Source organism: Sorex fumeus, unplaced genomic scaffold (assembly GCF_029834395.1).
Source record: "Sorex fumeus unplaced genomic scaffold, SorFum_2.1 ptg000098l, whole genome shotgun sequence".
Taxonomy (NCBI): Eukaryota; Metazoa; Chordata; class Mammalia; order Eulipotyphla; family Soricidae; genus Sorex; species Sorex fumeus.
The window spans coordinates 6,602,272-6,622,702 of record NW_026606155.1 but is presented as its reverse complement, the minus strand read 5'-3'; the positions used below and the strand labels follow the sequence as shown (position 1 = coordinate 6,622,702).

Here is a 20,431-nt window from a genome sequence, read left to right as displayed (position 1 = left end):
ACAGGTCCAGTCCCAAACCGTGCAGGCTTGGAGATCTCAGCCCCGGGTCCCACACACCTGGGTTCCTCTGCCAGTTCTGTTATGTCTGAGGCTTATCCAAGTGTGTGGAGAGTGGTCCCAGTAAGGCCTTGGTTGGGGCCTGGAGGTCTTCAGCTGTTGGGCCCTGGCGAGGATAGTCAGACACAGGGTAGGAGATTCTGCCTTGTGCTCTCCCGGGAGCTTGTTGTGAAGTAAAAAAGAAAAATTAGTCCAGAAAACACAGCTGATGCAGTTCTTGGTCTTTGTCCCTCAACCACATCGCGGGAAACCTTTCCCTCCATATAGAGGAGGTATGACTTGGGATATTGACAAGAGGATATTAAGAGAAGGATAGACAGATCTGGAAGGGTAACACCCTGCCAACCTCTGCTATGGAAGGCCATCAAGGGTTTACATGAATCCTGTCATTTTGAGAGAGATAAACTCTGTATCCTTAGTTGTTTTGTCTTTACCAGCAATGGAATATCTAAGATTCGGGATACGGTTTGTCAGAGCTGAAATCTGTATTTACAACAACCCACAGGAAGTTCAGTCTCCCAAATTAATCAGCAGTGTATAACGACATGACACATACTACACAGAGAAGCAGCAATTAAATTTTACTCAGCTGACCCCATAAGATAGGTTCAAGTACTTGCTGGTTGTGATGGACATCTTTACCAGATGGATAAAGGCATTCCTCACCAAGACCAAAAAAGAACAAGGAGTAACTAAGGTATTTCTCAGGAAATAATTCTAACATTTGGGCTATCTTACAGCTTTCAAATAAACTTCTTTCACTGCAGAGAACACAGCAGGTGGCCAATGCTCTGGGAAATAAGTAGCATTTACATTCTGCCTGGAGACTTCAATCACAAGTAAAAATGGAAAGAGTAAATATACCTTAAAGACACAAATCAGAAGGTTAAGTCAGGAAACTTCTCAAAATTGGTGACATAGCTTCAAATGCACATTACCTTTTCCACTGGCTTGACTCTGAGTCTCTTCAAAGTGGGAAACCTTCGTCTACTCTGACCTGACTCTGAGTATTCCTTGCTGCGAAGACATACTCTCTTCTTTTGCTCATTTCAACAGGTTTTAAAATATTCCCTGAGCCTAAGTGTGTGCCTGGAAAAATTTATCACCCCACAAACCCTGGCACTGGTTAAAATTAACCAAGGTGGACCACATTCACCAGAATTACAAACTCTCTGAAAGGGCATGTTTCCAGTCTTCTCTCAACTCCCACGGCATCACTGTCCCTGGGATTCCAAGCTGTATTCTTCACTCTTGGGTGAAGAGGTGGATTGGTTCCTCACATAGGGCAGCTAAGAACTATGGCAGTTCTTTATCAGGGGAGAAAGAGGAACCCTGACCCCAACACTGACCACAAAGACAGAGTACAGCAATCCCAACCTCAGACCTAAAGTAAACCTATTCAAAACCTCCCATAAAGTATATGAGCAAGGACCTCATCTTTAAACTTCTAAGTATCACCTACATCCCCACTTTTAACTTGTGCTCACATAAAAGGCACCTCTTTTTTGGTGGAGATGTATCCTCCACTGTTTTACTATCATTCCTGGGATCTCGAATTATAATGATTTCTTATTTTTGTTTGGCCATACCTGGCAGTGCTCAAGAATTAATCCCTGGCTCTGTGCTCAGGGATCACTCCTGACAGGACTTTTATTCAAGCACTTTATGCACTGTACAATCAATCTCTCTAGCTCCAATTCTAACCACTTTAACCTTAATATTTGTTTCTTGTCTCAGAACTATATTTGTCTTCCTCAGAGTCCAAAAACTCCAAAAACATCCTGTTCCTTCAACCACTTTAACTAACAGCTCTTTCTTTTTTGTTTGGTTTTGTTCTGGGTGAGAGGTGGGGAGGAACACCTGACTGTGTGTAGGGCATACTCTTGGCTCTGCACTCAGAGATCACTCCTGGCAGGTTCTGGGTAATGAAGCCAGGTCAGTTGCAAGCAAGGCAAGCGCACTGCTGGCTGTACTACGTCTCTAGCCCCTATAGCTTTCTTCTTACCCATGAACAGGTGCTATGTTTCCATTTTCCTGTGTCCTCTTTTATTCCTTTTAGTAGTGTTTTAGAGAAGTTTCTCGGGGGTTCCTTCTGACCGACATACCCTACATATATCTTCCTCGGCGGTGTCCATGTTGGGGGGGGCGGCGGTGACGCAGCCGCGAGGGGCCGCGGCCGGGCCGGGGCGGGGCGGGGGGGGGGGGCGCGGCGGGCGGCGGCCGCGGCAGGTGCGTGAGCTCAGGTGCGGGCGGGCGGCGGGACAAAGAGGGACAAAGCCACGCGGGTTTCGGGGCCGAGACCTCCAAGCCTACTCGAATTGGAGTCGAGCATCTTCCACCCAGATCCTCCAAATTCCAGTAGGCGGGGGTCACACCCACCACCTGGCCCCCTGGCGCCGTGTAATCCCATCAGCGGCCAAGACTCAGAGACTATAAAATCCAGATCCCGGACGAGAACAGTGCAGTCTTCTGCCCCCGCGCCTGGGTGTTCCTTCCCGGAGCCCCTTGGAGGGGAGCGGGTTGAGCTTTCCTCCCCGCCCCGACCAGGGCTCCGGCAGCCGAAGACCTCCAGGACCAGCCACCACCATGCTGAGACCACTCTCCGCACACATGAAGGTACTGGCAGAGGGACAAAGCCATGCGGGTTCCGGGGCCGAGACCTCCAAGCCTACTCGAATTGGAGTCGAGCATCTTCCACCCAGATCCTCCAAATTCCAGTAGGCGGGGGTCACACCCACCACCTGGCCCCCTGGCGCCGTGTAATCCCATCAGCGGCCAAGACTCAGAGACTATAAAATCCAGATCCCGGAACCGAGTGGCCGCATTCACGGCCACGCGACATCTTATCAGAACTTTTTTTTATGACATCTTATTGTCTCATTCCTACTTTGGACAAACTTGCAGGCTATCGAATGTAGCCTGCCCACAGGGCAGAGTCTGGCAAACTCCCCGTGGCGTACCAAATATGCCAAATACCAGTAACAATGATGGGTCTCATTCTCCTAAATAGCCTTGAATATAATCTCAGGGCTAGGATGAAAGAGACGGTACTGGGGCCTGCTCGAGGCAATCGACGAATAACAGGATGATGAAATGAAATGAAATGAATGAAGTAGTGTTTTATTAGTTTCCTTTGTATAGATCTTTCACCTCTTTTGTTAAGCTGATTCCTTATAGGATAACGTTGGTTTGTCCTTTCTGCCTTGCCACAGGGAGCTTTAGATTTACTGGGTCACTCTCATCACAGTGCTCCCATTCTTCTGTGTTTATTTGTAACCTCTTTCTTTGTGCTTTGCATCCTGAACTGTTCAATTACCTATGTCTCCTAATCAGATTTTGTTAACTTGTAAATATTGCTTTTCTCCTCTTCTTAAGTCCTTTGCATAGTTACTTCAGAGCAATGTCCTTTTTGTATAGATACAGAAAGAACAGTTAATGCTGTGCTTTTGTAACTTGGGAGTTAACTGACTCCGAATGATACTCACTTCTGGGCATCTGTTCTCTCAACTTAAGCCTTAATTGCCCTTACTTCCTAGCACCCCAAAAGAAGGGTCCCAACAAGGAACTAGATGGACCCAAGACAAGCTGTGAGTTACTCTGGCAATGAAATGGGCAGGCAAAGTGCCATAACATTTAACTATAAGTTAAGAGCATGGTCATAGACAAATTCTGTCATGATCCAAAAAGTAACTTCTAGATTAGGACCCTGCTAGGGTTAGGAAAGATCAATCTGTCCTGAGCACTGTAGTCTGAGATCTATAGTGTGATGTCCCCTGGAGAGCCATCCTATAAGCTTAATGTATCTCTTACTGTGTTGATACAAAATAACTAACATTAAGAAGTAGAATTAAGATATTAAGTTATTCGATTAAAGGAGAGGTGAAACACCCCAAGTGGTACTTTGCCCTTGAGCTGAAGAAGTGCTTTCATGTGTTGATTTTGCTACCAAATAGCTGTTGTGGCTACCCCCAATGCTGGGAGTTGGAGAGAAACTAGGGCAGCGAGTGGGGAGATGAGCAGGAGAGACAGGAAGAGATAGGAATGAGGAGCAGTGTGAGACTAGAATAGGGAACTTAATAAGGCTGAAGCAGGTGCGTGGGGAGAATGGAATAAACAGCAACTGATCACCAACCAGCCTGGTCCTCATTTTCTCCTTCGTCTGCCCATGGCACTGGCCGTCCTGGGTGGGGAAGTGGAGACCACCAAACTCAGATGGCCAGAGAGAGCCTCGGGGCTTCCCTAGCCACCTGTTGATTACACAATTCCTTAACAGGAATTGCACTTGCTTTTCTGAGGCACAATTGTGAACAGGATTTAAAAAATTTCTCTCCCTCCTATCATATTGTTTACACATAGAAAAACCATGGATTTCTGCATATTGATTTTGTAGTCTGCCACTTTACTATACCTATTGTTCCCAGGAGATTTTTTTTTTGAGAGCCTTTGGGGCTTTCTTAGTGTCTTGACTTCTTTTCCTATTTGTTTTGCTCTTAATATCTTTTTCTTGCCTAATTGTTATGGCAGGCTGGAGCGATAGCACAGCGGTAGGGCGTTTGCCTTGCACGCAGCCAACATGGCCGACCCGAGTTCGATTCCTTTGCCCCTCTCAGAGAGCCCAGCAAGCTACCGAGAATATCTCGCCTGCACGGCAGAGCCTGACAAGCTACCCGTGATGTATTTGATATGCCAAACACAGTAACAACAAAGTCTCCAATGGAGACGTTACTGGGCCCGCTCGAGCAAATTCATGAACAACGGGAGGACGGTGACAGTGACAATTGTTATGGCAAGAACTTCCAACACCATACTGAACAGTAGTGGTGAGAGTGGGAATTCTTGTCTTGTGCATGATCTTAGAGGAAAGGCTTTCAGTTTTTCACCAGAGTAAAATGTTTGCTGTCGGTTTGTGGTAAATGGCTTTAGCTATGTTATACAAAGTTCCTTTAATTCCCATTTAATGATAATTTTTAAAAAATTTTAGTCAGGGGCTGGAGTGATAGCACAGCAGGTAAGGCGTTTGCCTTGCACGCAGCCAACCCGGGTTTGATTCCCAGCATACCATATGGTCCCCTGAGTACCGCCAGGAGTGATTCCTGAGTGCAAAGCCAGGAGTAACCCCTGTGCATCACCGGGTGTGACCCAAAAAGTCAAAAAAATTTTACTTAGTCACCATGAAATTACAAATTTATTCATGATTGGGTTTCAGGCATAAAACATTTCAACACCAATCCCTTCACCAGTATCCATTTCCCTACTGAGAGCTTTTATTATGACTAAGTGTTGGCTCTTGTCAAATATTTTCTCTGCATCTACTGATATTATCAAATGACAATTATGTTCCCTTGTATTGAGATGATGCCTTAGATTAATTAACTTGGTTGTGTTAAATCATCCTTGTATCCCTCGGATGAATCCCACTTGGTTACGGTGCATTATCTTTTATGATGTGTTGTTGAATTCAATTTGCTAGTATTTTATTGAGGATCTCTGCATATATGTTCATCCAGGATACTGGTCTGTAATTTTCATTTTTTTTTTGTGCTGTGTCTGTCGTCTTTAGTATCAGGGTAATGTTTGTATCATAGAAACTGGCAGGGTTTCTATTTCTTTCATTTCCTGAAAAAGCCTAAGAAGGTCTGGCAGGAGCTCTTCTTTTCTTTTTTTTATGCATGATTTTATTTTATTATTATTTTTAGTGAAACACCATTAGGTACAGTTGTAGATTTACAATTTTTTGTGCTTGGGTTTTGATTATACAATGATCAAATACCCATCCCTCCACCAGTGCCCATTTTCCACCACCATGGATAATATCCCTCCCACCCCCATCCCTCCCATCTCACCCTGCCTCTGTGGCAGGGCAATCCCTTGTGTTCTCTCTCTCCTTTTGGGTGTTGTGGTCTGCAAAAGAGGCTCTGAGTAGCAAACATGTTCAGTCCATAGTCTGCTTTCGACATGCATCTCCCCTCCTGGGAGGATCCTCCAAACACCCTTTACTTGGTGCTTCCTTCTCTATCTGAGCTGCCCTTTCCCCTAGAATGCCCGGTTGGCCTCTAAACTATGGAGTAATCCTCCTGGTGTTGATCTCAGCTATTCTTGGGTATTAATCTCCTATTTTGTTTCTTTATATTCCCCAGATGAATGCGATCTTTCTATGTCTATCCCTCTCTTTCTGACTCATTTCGCTTAGCATGATACTTTCCATGTTGTACCACTTGTATATAAATTTCATGACTTCATCTTTTCTAACAGCTACATATTACTCCATCGTGTAGATGTACCAAAGTTTCTTTAACCAGTCATCTGTTCTTGGACATTCAGGTTTCTTCCAGTTTCTGGCTATTGTAAAGAGTGAGGAGCTTTTCTTTAAAGGTGTGGAGAGCTCTCTAATGAAGCCATCTGGGCCAGGGCTTAGTTTTAGGGAAGACTTCTGATTATCATTTAAATTTCCTTTATAGTAATTGGTCTGTTTGTGTATTCTTGGGTAAATCTTAGGAGGTTATAGAAAAAAAATTTATCCATTTCTCCTACATTCTTTCATTTCATGGCATAAAGATTTTCAAAGTAATCCTTGATGATATTTTTTAATTTCGGTGGTATGTGCTGATGTCTCTCTTTTCATTTCTAATGCAGTTTAAGGGTTCTCTCTCTTTGTGAAACTTGCTAAGGGTTTGTTGATTTTGTTTCATTTTTCAAAGAACAAGCTCTTGGTCTCATTAATCTTCTGAATTTTTTAAAATTAAAATACATTAATTTCTGCTCTAAGTCTCATTTCCTCCCTTTGGCCTGTTTTTGGATCCTTGTGTTGGTCCTTTTCTAGCTTCTTTTTTGTTATTTTTCTTTTTGTTGTTGCTTGAGGGCCAAATCTAGTGATACTCAGGGATAACTGTTGGCTCTGTGCTCAGGAATTATTCCTGGTGGTACTCAGGGGACCATATGGGATTCCAGGGATCAAGCATACCAGATCCACCACATACAGGGCAACTGCCTTACCCACTATACTATTGTTCTGGCCCCCTTTTCTAGTTTCTTCATCTGTGCAGTTAGATTATTTACGTGAGTTCTTTCTTTTTTCTTTTTTTAAAGGTAGGAGTACTGCTATCTATTCAGCCACTGATTAAGCTGACGGAAGCAGGCATGATCTTTACATTGCTTCAAAAAAAATTATTTTTTTCAGCACGTTAGCACTGTTGTCCCATTGTTCATCGATTTGCTAGAGCGGGCACTAATAACATCTCCATTGTGAGACTTGTTGTTACTGCTTTTGGCATATCAAATACACCACAGGTAGCTTGCCAGGCTCTGCTGTGTGAGCAAAATACTCTCGGTAGCTTTGCCAGGCTCTGACAGGGATGGAGGAATCGAAGCTGGGTTGGCCGCATGCAAGGCAAATGCCCTACCCACTGTGCTATTGCTCCAGACCATTTTTTTAATCTTAAATTTTATTTTCATAAAGTTATTCACAATAATTGTTTACATTCAATATTTCAACACAAATCCCACCATCATTACCCCTTCCCACCGACACTATTTGAATCTTCCCACTGTCACCCCAGCCTGTCCCTTAGGCAGATGCTAAATAATTTATTTTGTATTGCTTGCCATGAGTAGTATGAGATGTCATGCAGCTATGAAAGTGGCTGTGCACTCCTGAAATTTTTAAATTTATAAATATTTGGGATCCAGAGGCATCTCTGTGGCATACTGGTCCCTTCCAAGATTTGTTTGTGAATCTCTCAATCATGGCCGTTAATGCACTTAACTGACACTCAGAGGCAGTTCTTGGGCATGACTTCCAGAAAACCAGAAGGGCAGGGAGATGGGGAAGATCACCCATCCCCAACTCCATGAAGCCTAGAGTTTTCAGTCACTAGTCCTGCATATCTGGGTTTTTCAGCAGATTCATTCTCATGCATGGGGGCAGGGGAGGACGAGGACCAGCCTGTGAAGGTCGGCCATGAGTGTGGCAGTGGTTGGGTTCTGGAGGTTTGTGGCTGCTGGGGTTCTTTTGGGGCAGACAGAGGGACACATCTGCCCCCCTCCTAAGTGCCCCAATAAAATCAAGCTGGTACGGGGTAGGGAGACATCTCTGTGGTGTGCTGCTCTTTTCCAAGATTCATTTGTGAGTCTGTGAATCATGGCCATTAATGCATTTAAATGGCCTGTTTTTGATCTCTTTCGAGATTTATTTATGTGTTTCTGAAGCAAAACCAATAAATGAGCTTGAGCCGGAAGTGGTTTGTGGGTGTGACTCAAACATATCTAACTTTTGGCGGTTTAATTTCTCAGGAAACTTGGTACAAAGTTATTGGGGTCCAACCAGAGGCACAGCGGCAATTTAGGATATCTGGAAGCCTAAAGGCACCATCAGGCTGCTGATAAACTTGCCCCATTGGTACGGGTTGACGTGCTGGGTGGCACCATACCCCCACCTTTTTTCCTTTTTACTATATACTTGCATTCCTATAAACTTTTCTCCTAATGCCACTTCTGTGTCACACATGATCTGGTAACTCATATCTTCATTCTCATTTGTTTCTAGGAATCTTGATTTTTCTCTTTACTCACTGGTTGTTCAGTGGTGGTCTGTTTAATTTCCAAGTGCTTGAGTTTTTTCTCCATTTCTGTTTTTGATTAACTTTTATTTTTTCATGTCTCATCACTTGATCACTTGACATCCCATTACTCATTGATTTGCTCGAACGGGCACCAGTTACGTCTCCATTCGTCCCTGTCGCGTGCTAGTGTAGCCCAATGGTGTCTGCTCATTCTAGGAACACAAAGAGCCTCAAACCGATCGTTCAGGGTCTTGATGAAGAAGTCTGACCATCTCATAGGTGGGTGGCCACGCGATCTTTTGACGTTTCGTGGAATCCAGTCAGTAACGGCTCTAGTCCAGCAGTCATCTCCAAATTGCATTATGTGTCCTGCCCATCTGATTTTCGACGCCTTAGAAAACGAGACAGCATCCCTGATTCTTGACCGTCAACGGAGGTCAGAACTCCGGATTCTTTCTCTCATTTGAGTAAAGCGAGATACTCCAAGCATAGCTCTTTTCAATATCCCTCTATTGTCTTTGGGTCCACAGGGTCTCATTTGATAGGCCATCTGTGAATCTTAAGGATACTTCTTTGTATGTGATTTCCTTCCTTGATCTTCTTGCTTTCAAAACTCTATCTTGGCTTTAGTAATTCTGATTAGGATGTTTTATAAAGTATTTTTATTTAGGTCTCTTTTAGCTAGTGCCATTTGAACTTCTTGAATCTGGGTGCAGGCACTCTTCAAGTCTGGGATCTTCTCAGTTATGATTTTCTTGATTATTTCTTCATCAGAGTTCCTCTGAGATTCCAATTATTTTGTTACTTTTGAATTCATCACAAAGTTTTCTCATCTGCTGATCATTTATTTTGAGACTTCATTCCATATTCTGCTGTTTTCTAGATGTTTTCTGCATCCCATCTTGAAGTTCACTGATTTTATCCTCTGCTACGATATTATTCTGCTGCTAAGGCCTTCCATCAAGATTTTCATTTTACCTATCAAATTCTTTAGTTTTCTTATTTCTGATAATTTTATCACTTTATTATGTTTTACTGGTTGTCTGTTAAACAGTACTGTAGCACTATTTCTTTGAGCTCAGTGAACATCCTCAAAATTTCCTCTCTACACTCTTTATCTGAAAGGTTATATAGTTGAGTCTTGAGGACTACTATCTTCACTTAACTAACCATGGTGGGTTTCAGGATTCTGCACTGCTTTCCATTGCACCTGCTAATTCTCTGTGAATTTACTGCCAGAGTCCAACTGAGTTTCCTGCATGTTATAGAGAAGGGCATACTGTATAGCTGTGCTAGCAGCTGCATGTATCTAGGGGGTCCAAAGGTACTCCTGCTGCTGTAGGGAGAGGTACCCTTGCAGATCCTGTGACATTCAGAGGTCCTTGTTGGGTGGTGGTGCAGGGAGAAGGAGCTGGTGGGGGCTTAAGATGCTGTAGTAGTATAGCAAGATAGTGGGGATTGGCACACTTTTCTGAGCCATCTGCAGCATCCAGAGGTGCCTAGGTACTGCTTCTTTGGCTTTGAGTCCATATACAGCCAAGATCAAGGCTTACTACTGGCACTGTGTCAGGGATCAGTCCTGGAAGTGCTGCGGGGGGGAGGGGGAGGCTATGGGGTATCAGGAATCAAACCAGGTTAACCATGTGCAAGACAACCCACTGTATTTCTCTGGCCCAATATATGCTTTCCTAACAGAATCCCAGATAAAGCAAGCTGATGGAGTGGGTCTTAGATCCACACCTTTAGGAATCAAAAAGCACTCTTTGAAAATACTCACTTCACTGGATTTCCACAACCGCACACAATTCTGATTTTCTTCCTGCCATTCTGGACATGACTGGCCATATCTTGGTTGGTTGTTTTTCATTTCCTTTATATTTAAATGGTGGACTGCCTCAATATTTTTTTTTTAGTTATACTCAGCTGTACTTAGGACTTCCTCCTGGCTCTGCACTCAGGGATCACTCCTGGAGAAGCTCAGGGTATCATATGGAGTTCCTGGGATTGAACCCAGGACAGCTGCATGCAAGGCAAGTGTCCTACCCAATGTACTCTCTCTAGCACACTAGAATCCAGTAAGGGGTATCAGGGTCCTTGGGAGAGGGAGGTGAGTACACTGATGAAGAGGTGTGTTGGAATTATGAACATGACAAACCAATATTAATAGTACTGTGAACCATAGAATCTCAGTCAATTCAACAATTTTTAAAAAAACTTTTCAGACCCACTTTTTATAGTCCTTCCTTCAGTTATCTCATTTTGTTTTATGACCTTAAATATTATTTATAAGGGACAAGTGCAATAGTACAGGGTAGGGCACTCAGGTTTGATCCCCAGCATCCTATATGGGTCCCCATATACTGCTAAGAGTAATTCCTGACTGCAGAGCCAGGAATAACCCCTTAGCACTGCTGGGTGTGGTCCCCCCAAATTATCTATAAGACAGACTGATAACACCCAAATTTATACCAATACAACTATTCTACCTGATTTTCACCAATATTTCACACATACATTCAACTGTCCAAGTTACAACCCCATTTGGTTATCCTTTAGTATCTCAAATAGAACATTCTTAAAACAGAACTCATAATCTTCTCTTTATCCACCCAAAGAAAACAAAAACTAGTAACTGACAATGTTATTCTTTCAGCTGCTGTAGCTAAAAACTGCTATCATCATTGACCTTTCTTTTAGGCCACAATATATCTTATCCATCAGTATATTATGCTTCCTCAATCTTCCAATTACATTTATTTCATTAACACTCTGGCCCAATCCAAAACTATTTATCTCTCAATTAGAATACCATAGCTGAGTCCTAAATCTTATGTTTCCAATCATGTACCTCTCTCAGTCTTCTCTCGAGGGAGGAGCCAAAGTGACTTTGGTTAAGTTATTAAGTGTAATTATGGAATTAATTTGATTAAATTCTTCCAAAAGCCTCTAGTTTCATGCAGAAAACCAAAATCCTTTCAGTTGCTCAAAAAATCCTATACAATCTTCCCTAGCACCATCTCTTCATTAGATTTCACTTCTCAATTTCACCAAAATTCACAGCTCTTCATGACATCTTTCTTTTTTTCTTTTTGGGTCACACCCAGCAATGCTTAGGAGTTACTCCTGGTTCTTCACTCATGAAACACTCCTGGTGGTGCTCGGAGGACCATTATTTGATGTTGGGAATCGAAGCCAGGTTGGCCGCGTGCAAGGCAAATGTCCTACCCGCTGTGCTATCATTCCAGCCCAAGACATCCTTTCTTACTGTTCCTCAAACACATAAGAAATTCCTCTGTAGTGTTCGCACTTGACAATTATTTTACCTGCAATGTCTTCCTTCCCTCAGATACTCACACTGCACATCCCTTCAAGTCTATTACTTATTAATTCATAACTAAACTCTTCCTAATATTCTCAATCTCTATATAAAATGGAGAGAATGTTTCATGGAGTATTTTTATTTGGGTCTCTTTTAGCTGGTACCATTTGGACCTGTATCTCTCTATATCTCTAAAACTATATCTCTCCTGCATATAAAATTATGCATGTAGTATATACATAAAATGCTATATGTTATTTACACTATATATTTACATGTATATGAATATACAATTATTTTGTATCTTCCTGATCAAGTTTCATAAAGTGTGAGTATTTGGGTGTTGAAGAGAAAGCTCAATAGGATAGAGTAAAGCCTTGTACACAGGAAGGCTGGCTTCAACCCCCAGCACAGCACAGTCTCCAGAGCACCCCTGGGAGCACCCCTCGACATTCTCCCTCCAAAGGTTAAGTACTTCATTTTGCTCACTAATGTCTATCTAGTGTTAAAATAGTTCCTGAAAAGTAATAATAAATATTAGTTGAAAGAAGTAACCAAAAATACCTATTTCTACAATAATTTGTATTCTCAACACCACTTACAGTGTCTTAAGTTAGGAATGACCAACTGTGGCAACTGATGATAAAACAAAATTTATGAGAACAGATAACTGACCTACTGACCACTGGATAGGTAGCATGTGTGGGGATTAGGGGGTAAGATCCTGTAAGAGCTATTCTGGTGAGACAGAATGTACCCAGTACTGATTGGGAGAAAAGAACTTAACATAGTATAAACCACTCTTTAAATATCTGGGGGGGGGGGGAAGCTTTCCAAGCAGTGAACAGGGGCCACTCATGGCAATACTCAGCAAATTGGGCCAGAGAGTTTAATGCAAGGACCTGAGGTGTGGAACCCTGCTTTGGGGTCTGAACAGTGCCAGGAACTCCCAGAGCCATCCAAGAAGTGCTCCAGTCAATTTTTCTTTTAATATGAGACTACATATGTTATACCTTTCCAAAATACTCATTTACCTTAATAACTGACTCTCTCTGTTTTCCTTTAAGACTCAGCTAAGAAACTGTATTCTCTAAGAAATATCATTGTAGACTGTTATACCAGGGTACCACACCATGGATACACTAGCGGTAGCCCTAGAACACAAGAGTATTCTAAGATTTCATTTGATTTTTTGTTTGGGGCCCAAGTCTAAAAAGCTCAGGAGCTACTTCTGGTTGTACTTCAGGGACCATGTGGTGCTGAGGATTGAACCAGAACATTCTGCATGCAAAGCATCTACTTTATCTACTGAGCTTTCTCACTCTCTCTCTCCCTCCCTCCCTCTCCTTCCTCTCTCTCTCTCACTCACTCTCTCTGATGATTTTATATGATTGTTCACTGTGTCTTTTGTTTGGTTTTGGGGTCACAGCTAGGTATGTTCAGGCAAACTCCTTGCTTTGTGCCACACCTAGGTATGGTCAAGGCTAACTCCTTGCTTTGTGCTCAAAAATCACACTCGGTTGGGCTCAGAGGGCCACATGTGATGCTGGAGATTCAACTGTGTTGGAAATGTGCAAAGAAATAGTCTCTTTCCACTGTACTATCTCTCTGGTCACTTGGCTGTACTTAAAACTGTGAATATTTAAAAAAAGCCACAACTCTGAATATATCAAGGCACCTTGCACAAAGAAAATGTGCAATGAATTTCCTTGATTGTTAAGAGTGGGCTGGGGGATCACGAGCCAGAGCCAGAGCCAGAAGGAGTAAGGGGTTCCAGATCGGAAGCAGAGAGAGAGAGAGAGAGAGAGAGAGAGAGAGAGAGAGAGAGAGAGAGAGGTGAACAGGGATGAGGATGGAATAAACAGCATCTGATCAATCAACCGGCTTGGCCCTTGCTTCCTCTGCCGTCTGCCCCATGACCCGGGCCGCCCCAGCTGGGTGAGCAGCCTGTGTACCCCCCAAATTCGGGCAGCAAGGGGGAGAACCGTCGGGCCTCCCCCTGGCTGCCCCTCGAGATTTTATACACTTGATGAGTAAGAAGACCTTGAACAAATGGTAACTTATTAGTTTCTAAGAATTTGTTATTATAAATTCTTTTCTTAATTCATACTTTTCTTAGTTTACATACAAAACATTATATTATAGTAGTCATCTACATACGTAATACAAGACAACAAATAATAAATAAACTATTTTATTTATTATAAAATAATTAAGGGGAATTATAATATAAATCTAAAATTATGCACTTTCCCTAAATAAATACATTTTTTATATATTGATGATAAATTTTAAAGTATTGTAGTTAATCACAAATTTTTCTGTATGGATCTCTTTATTCCATCCCTTATAAAGTATTTGAAAAACAGAAAAATAATTATTTTGATATACAAACACAAAAAATGATATCTTAATGAGGGAACAGAATTATTACGTAGTCTATGAAAGCCAAGCTACCCAATTTAAGTTACATATATCTATATATACACATTTCCCCAAATTTGTATTTATTCTAATATTTTCTGAAATATTGCTTCAAAGTAACTATATAATGTTTAGGAAAATTCTGATGTGAGATTTGAGGAGAGGATTTATAACCATTTCTCAAACTGCTTATGTTAAGAACTGTAGTTCTGTGTATGATGGCAACCAGACTTGCAGCAGGCTTCTCAAAACATTAGCTGGGGCACTTTTAAAAAACACAGATTCCTCAGTTCCAACCTTAGTGGTTTCTGAAGAAAAAAAGAGAGAAATTTTCAAAAAATCTCTTCAGTGGTTCTAATGATCTTGCAAATTTGGGAAATACTGATCATAGATCTGGAAATACTAAGTTGACATGTGGCTTTGTAATAATTCTTGCACACTTTAAAAATTGCTATCTCAGTGCTGGAGAGAATACAGAGGGTAAGGTTCATCCCAGGTTCAATCCCAGCACCAAATTCAGTCCCCCACACCCAATCAGGAGTGATAGCTGATCACAAAGAAAGCAGTCCCTGGACATGGCCAGGTGTAGCCCATAAAACTGGGGAGAAAACTGCTATCCCGAATCCATGGGGGAAAAAAAAATTGCTCCACCATGGAAACAACATATATTCTGAACTGCTTTTCCAACTACAATTTTGACAATGTATTGAATGAAGTTTCCATACCACAAACACAGAGCAATTAAGAACCACTTTTACTGGATTCTGGTAAGGCTTGATCAGTTTTCTGCTTAAGCGCACCACCTACAGAAATCAATTTTGAAAGGGGGAAAGGGGAGAACACCACCTACGACAACTAAAGAAAAGAGCTACTACAATTTTCATTGTCTTTTTAAAAAGTCATTTATAGACTTTTGAAGAAATGAGTAATTATTCTTTAAACTTGAAACCATATAATATGGTATATATTTTTCAAAGTATTTCCAATGCATTATATCATTTAATCTCATCATTGTCTGGTGAGATGTTTTCACCATTTTGAGAAAAAACACACTTCAGATTCTATTGTTTTAGCTTCAAAATACCTAAGTAGTGTTAGGCATTTCAGTATATAGGTTAACTTGCAAAAGAAAACTGTTCTCAGCAACAAAATTCATCAGTCTAATTCCACCCGTGTTTTTTTTTCACTAGTGGTAAATATTTGAAAATTGGTATGAACAATCAGTACTTCAAGAACAAACTTGTCAAGAATGTGTAGATGGTAATAAAAATAAATTTAAAAAATAATTTAAAAAAAGAATGTGTAGATGGGAAGTAACTAGAAAATAAAATTTGAAAGTTACGGTATTATTTGAGAAAATATCTGGCAAAAATGGTAAAATATATTTCAAACTACATATATCTATTTTACACTAAAGCTGACTGTAGTCTAATATATATTTTATAAGTTAACATTTAACCTGGAAGTTTTAAACTTAAATGTTAAATGTTAAACTTAGGTTAAATCCTAAGAATTGGGGCTGGAGAGATAACACAGCGTGTAGGGCGTTTGCTTTGCACGCGGCTGACCCGGGTTCGATTCCCAGCATTCCATATGGTCCCCCAAGCACCGCCAGGGGTGATTCCTGAGTGCAGAGCCAGGAGTCACCCCTGAGCATTGCCGGGTGTGACCCAAAAAGCAAAAAAAAAAAAAATCCTAAGAATTTTATTGCTACAACTTGAAAAACAGAGAAAAATTTTAAAATGACCCTAAAGTCCATGTATTCTTACGGTGAAACTAATTTCTTTTTTTCCCCCTGCTTTTTGGGTCACACCCAGCGATGCACAGGGGTTACTCCTGGCTCATGCACTCAGGAATTACTCCTGGTGGTGCTCGGGGGACCATATGGGATGCTGGGAATTGAACCCAGGTCGACCGGATGCAAAACTAATGCCCTACCTGTTTTGCTATCAGTCTAGCCCCAACAGTGAAACTAATTTCTATATAAATCAATCATCAGAATTAAAAAATATAACTAAAGGATAGGGGCCGGAGTGATAGTACAGTGGGTTGGGTATTTGCCTTGCACCCGGTCCACCTGAGTTCAATCTCCAGCATCCTATATGGTCCTCCAGCAGAGCCAGGAGTAATTCCTGAGTGCAGAGCCAGCGGTAACTTCTGAGCACCTCCTGATATGCACCAATCCTCCCCCCTCCCCGCCCCCACCAAAGAGAACTAACAAATAAATTGCTAGAGATGTATATATAGATACTTGGTAAAAGGAAATAAGCCAATTAAAGTTATATAGATAAAACAATCATTTGGCACCATCATTGGAAATCCTAGATGACAGTAAGAGGACAGAAGGATTGGTAAGTAAATGCTACACTGGTCATGATTTAGTCTTTGTGAACCAGTCTAGCCCTTCAGATTTTCAAAAACCTGAGGACAATGAACTCCACATTCTGACCAGTCTTAACCTCAGAGTAAGTCATACTTAACGAGTAAATTTCACCTACCTTTCAAGCAAATAAGGAAATAAACCAGAAGAAAAATTAGTACTGAATTTTTATAACTAGGGTTAACATTACAACATTGTTTTCCACCAGGCATCATATTTATAAGTATTATACTTATGTATACAATGAGACATGTTGAAAACTTACTGGAACAATTTCTACACATATTTAAAACACTAAATTGGGTGGGTGGGTGGGAATGGAAATGTTTGTACATTTACCTGATCTATCTATCCATCTATCTATCTTTTCACACACAAAAAAGACTGATCTGTTTGAAAGAAAATTCCAGAGCCTTTTGATTTCCTAGTTTATAGTCTACATTAAATTTTTGCTACCAATTTCAAATTGCTAGAAGATCTAGATTTTACTAACCTATAATAAATTTTCAGAAAACCTTTTGTTACAAATTATTTTAAGGATGAATTATTCATAAAATCATAAGTATGATAAAATAAAGAGTAATTCATTGAGATATATGTATGAGTTGTACCACTGTAAGTTCTAAACAAAGACAAAAATATTATCTTCCTCTAATTTACTGAAACGTAACTATAAAAATTCAAGCAGCAAGACATATAACAACACAGTTAACGATTACCGGGAGAAAAAAAAAACAGCATTTACCCTCACTGAATAAACCATATCTAGTTTGGGGAGGCCTTAGTTATCATGTTGCTCTCAATTATCAAGGAATAAAAACAACAGAAATGTACTATGAGAAGGCTTCAAAAATCCTTTGCACCTACCCGCTAAATGAATTCAGTGTAACAGACTTATCTTGACTAGGATTTCAATCAAGGTTACCTCAACTAGGTAAAGATACTATCCCCGATACTATAGAAGAACTAACAGATGAAAAAGAGACTGGAAATGAATGAGGAAGAGGAGTCAAATAAAGGGTAAATTCTTTTCTTGGGGTGATTAAAAGTTACAGTAATACTAGCTGAGTGATTTTTTTAAGTAAAAAAAATTGCACTGTTATAATAGCTCAGCAACACTGACTTCCTAAAAAAACAAGAATGCTAACTTGAGAAAAACAACTTGTTAGCTTTCCTTCCAAAACAGTGTTATCTCTACAACCTAGAAAAACTCCATTGTTCCAAAAAAATAAATAAAATAAACCCAAGAACTCCAAACAGGGCCTCACTGTCTGGTCCACAATCTCCAATTTTAGCTTTCCTTTTCTTTATTCCATCTTTCCCTACCTTTTCTTTGCCCTAGGCCTCCATTTCTCTCTTGTAGATCTTATAGGACAGGGATATAAAATAGGACAACTTTGTTACTGGTGGAACTTAAGTACTAGAACTTCTCACCTGCTAGACATCAGGCAAGATACGACATTGAAATGCCCACTTTTAAACCCTCCGAACATAAATAAGAGAATAAAAGTGAGTACCCGAAATCCAACCCTAGACTGTGCTCAAACAAACGACTGCAAGAGAGAAACAGTCTCAAAACGTTCTTAAATGTTTTCTGTTGGGGCCAGGGCGTTGGTACAACAAGGAGGGTGCTTGCTTTGCACTGGGCCCACCCGGGTTCCATCCCTGTCATCCCATTTGGTTCTGAGCTCCAGCCTGCCAGGAGCAATCCCTGATTGCAGGGCCAGGAATAACCCCTGAGCATCCCTGGATGTGGCTCAAAAAAGAAAGAAAAGAAAAGACACAAAAAATATGTTCTCAAGGGAGAAAAAAGCTCATACAAACAAAGCAACTCATATATGTTCTCTGTCAAGGACAAGAAGGAAGGAAGGAAGGAAGGAAGGAAGGAAGGAAGGAAGGAAGGAAGGAAGGAAGTTAGTTGTGCTTAAGGTAGTCATCAATGGTTTTGGATAACTTCTGCACCTTTCAACTTGATTTATCACAAAAGTTCTGCCCTGATTGAAATTTTCATTTCAAATACACCGCTCATTAAAGAAACAAAAACAAGCAACTGGGACGAATTTCACAACCATCCAAGGAAGAACTCTCTCCTTTCGCCTTTCTCTCTCTCCCTCCCACCCTCTCTCCCTCTCTCTTTCTGTCCTTCTCTGTCTCCTTCTCTTTCTCTCTCCTTTCTCTCCTTTCTTTCCTTCCCTCTCTCTTTCCTTCTCTCTTTCCCTCTTTCCTCTCTTTCTTTTTCCTTCTCTTTCCCTCATCCCTTCTCTTTCTCCTTCTCTTTCTCTCCTCTCTCCTTCCCTCTCTCCCCCCCTCCCCTTCCCTCTCCCCGTCCCACGTGATTTAAGAAATAAATACACGGGTAAACTTACTTGGGAGTATCTTTACAAGGGGGGGCCCTGACAACAAGCAATCAGCAGCATCCTTTTTTTCAGCTGCTACAAAGCTGAAGCCTGACCTCCCCGCCACTGCCCCCCACCCCTACCCCGACCCCCACTCCCACCCCTACAATTGGGGCGTGCACAACTGAAAGTCCAACGAACTGCCCTGAAGGTGGCTGAGGGATTCTGCTGCTGACAGACAGGGAACTCACGACTCCGGGCCAGGAGGGGGAGGACGCTCGAGGGTGTGCCACCAGGGCGCGCGCCCCGGGACCAGCGGCAACCGGGTGAAGGACAGCCCGGCCCGGGTCCGAACCCCGGGCCACGGGGCGAATTCGGCCCCATCAGAGCCTCGCCGGGTTCGGGAGGCTGAAAGTGCTAAGAAGCGTTCGGGGGAAAGCGTCTCTTCTTGCATCGTGCGGGTGGACAGACCAGGGGCAGCGGGCGGGCACCCCGAGGGGCCGCGGACTTGGTGTGTGTGTTTGTGTTCGTGTGTGTGTGTGTGTGTGTGTGTGTGGAGGGGGGGGGGTCTTCCCGACCTGTGGGAGAGTAGTCCGGCTGCGCGGGATGGGAAGTGGGGGGCGGGGGAGGGGGGCAGGCGAGGCGTCTGGTCCGCTGTCCCCGGGGGGGCGGCGCGCAGGGTCCGCGGGAGTGGACGACGCCCCCCACCTCCTCACCCCCACCCCACCCCCACCCGGTCCCCGGGGCTACCTGATGATGTCGTCGCTGTGGCCCCGGTAGAACTTCTGCCGGTGCTCCCGCGGGCTGTACACCACGCCGACGCCCGCCACGAAGTACACGATCTCCTTGGCCGCCGTGTAGTAGAGGTTGTTGCGGCACTGGTGGCCCCGGTAGCCGTACACCCACTCGAGCCGCAGGTGGCAGCCCGGGGCGCTGCGGGCCGCCATGTCGGGGCGCCCACCCGCCCGCCCGCCGGGGCCGCTCGGCAGCGCCGCGTCCTCTACGCCGCGCCGGGCAGGTGCATGGCGCGTCCGAGTGGGGGGGGGGTGGGGGGGGCGCCGCGGCCGCCTTAGCCCACGGGCGTGAGGAGAGTCCCGGCGGCGAGGCAGGGCATGCCGAGGGCGGCCGCGCGCGCGCGCCGGCCGGCCGTCAGGTGAGGGGCGCTGAAGCGAGGCGCGCGCGCTGAGGAGAGATTGGGGGGGGGGGGCACGCGCGCGCCCGTCCGCCCGCCCGCCGCCGCCGCCGCGTCTCCTGCCGCCGCAGCGCTCGCCGAGGCCCGCCTCCCGCCTGACAGCGGCCGCCCGCGCAGCCAGCCCGCGGCTCTCCGCCCCGGTCACCTGCGGCGCTCGCGCCCCAC

General features: G+C 43.2%; 1 protein-coding gene across 1 annotated transcript in view; it reads right to left on the bottom strand.

The window, feature by feature from the left end:
* The window catches only part of EML5 (EMAP like 5), a 172,546-nt gene extending 152,444 nt beyond the window's left edge, over positions 1–20,102 (bottom strand). Inside the window, exon 1 of the mRNA XM_056133752.1 lies at positions 19,825–20,102. Within this exon, the coding sequence (XP_055989727.1) occupies positions 19,825–20,021 (197 nt within the window). The 5' untranslated portion in view covers positions 20,022–20,102. The remainder of the gene's footprint in view (positions 1–19,824) is intronic.
* Positions 20,103–20,431: the final 329 nt, after the last annotated feature.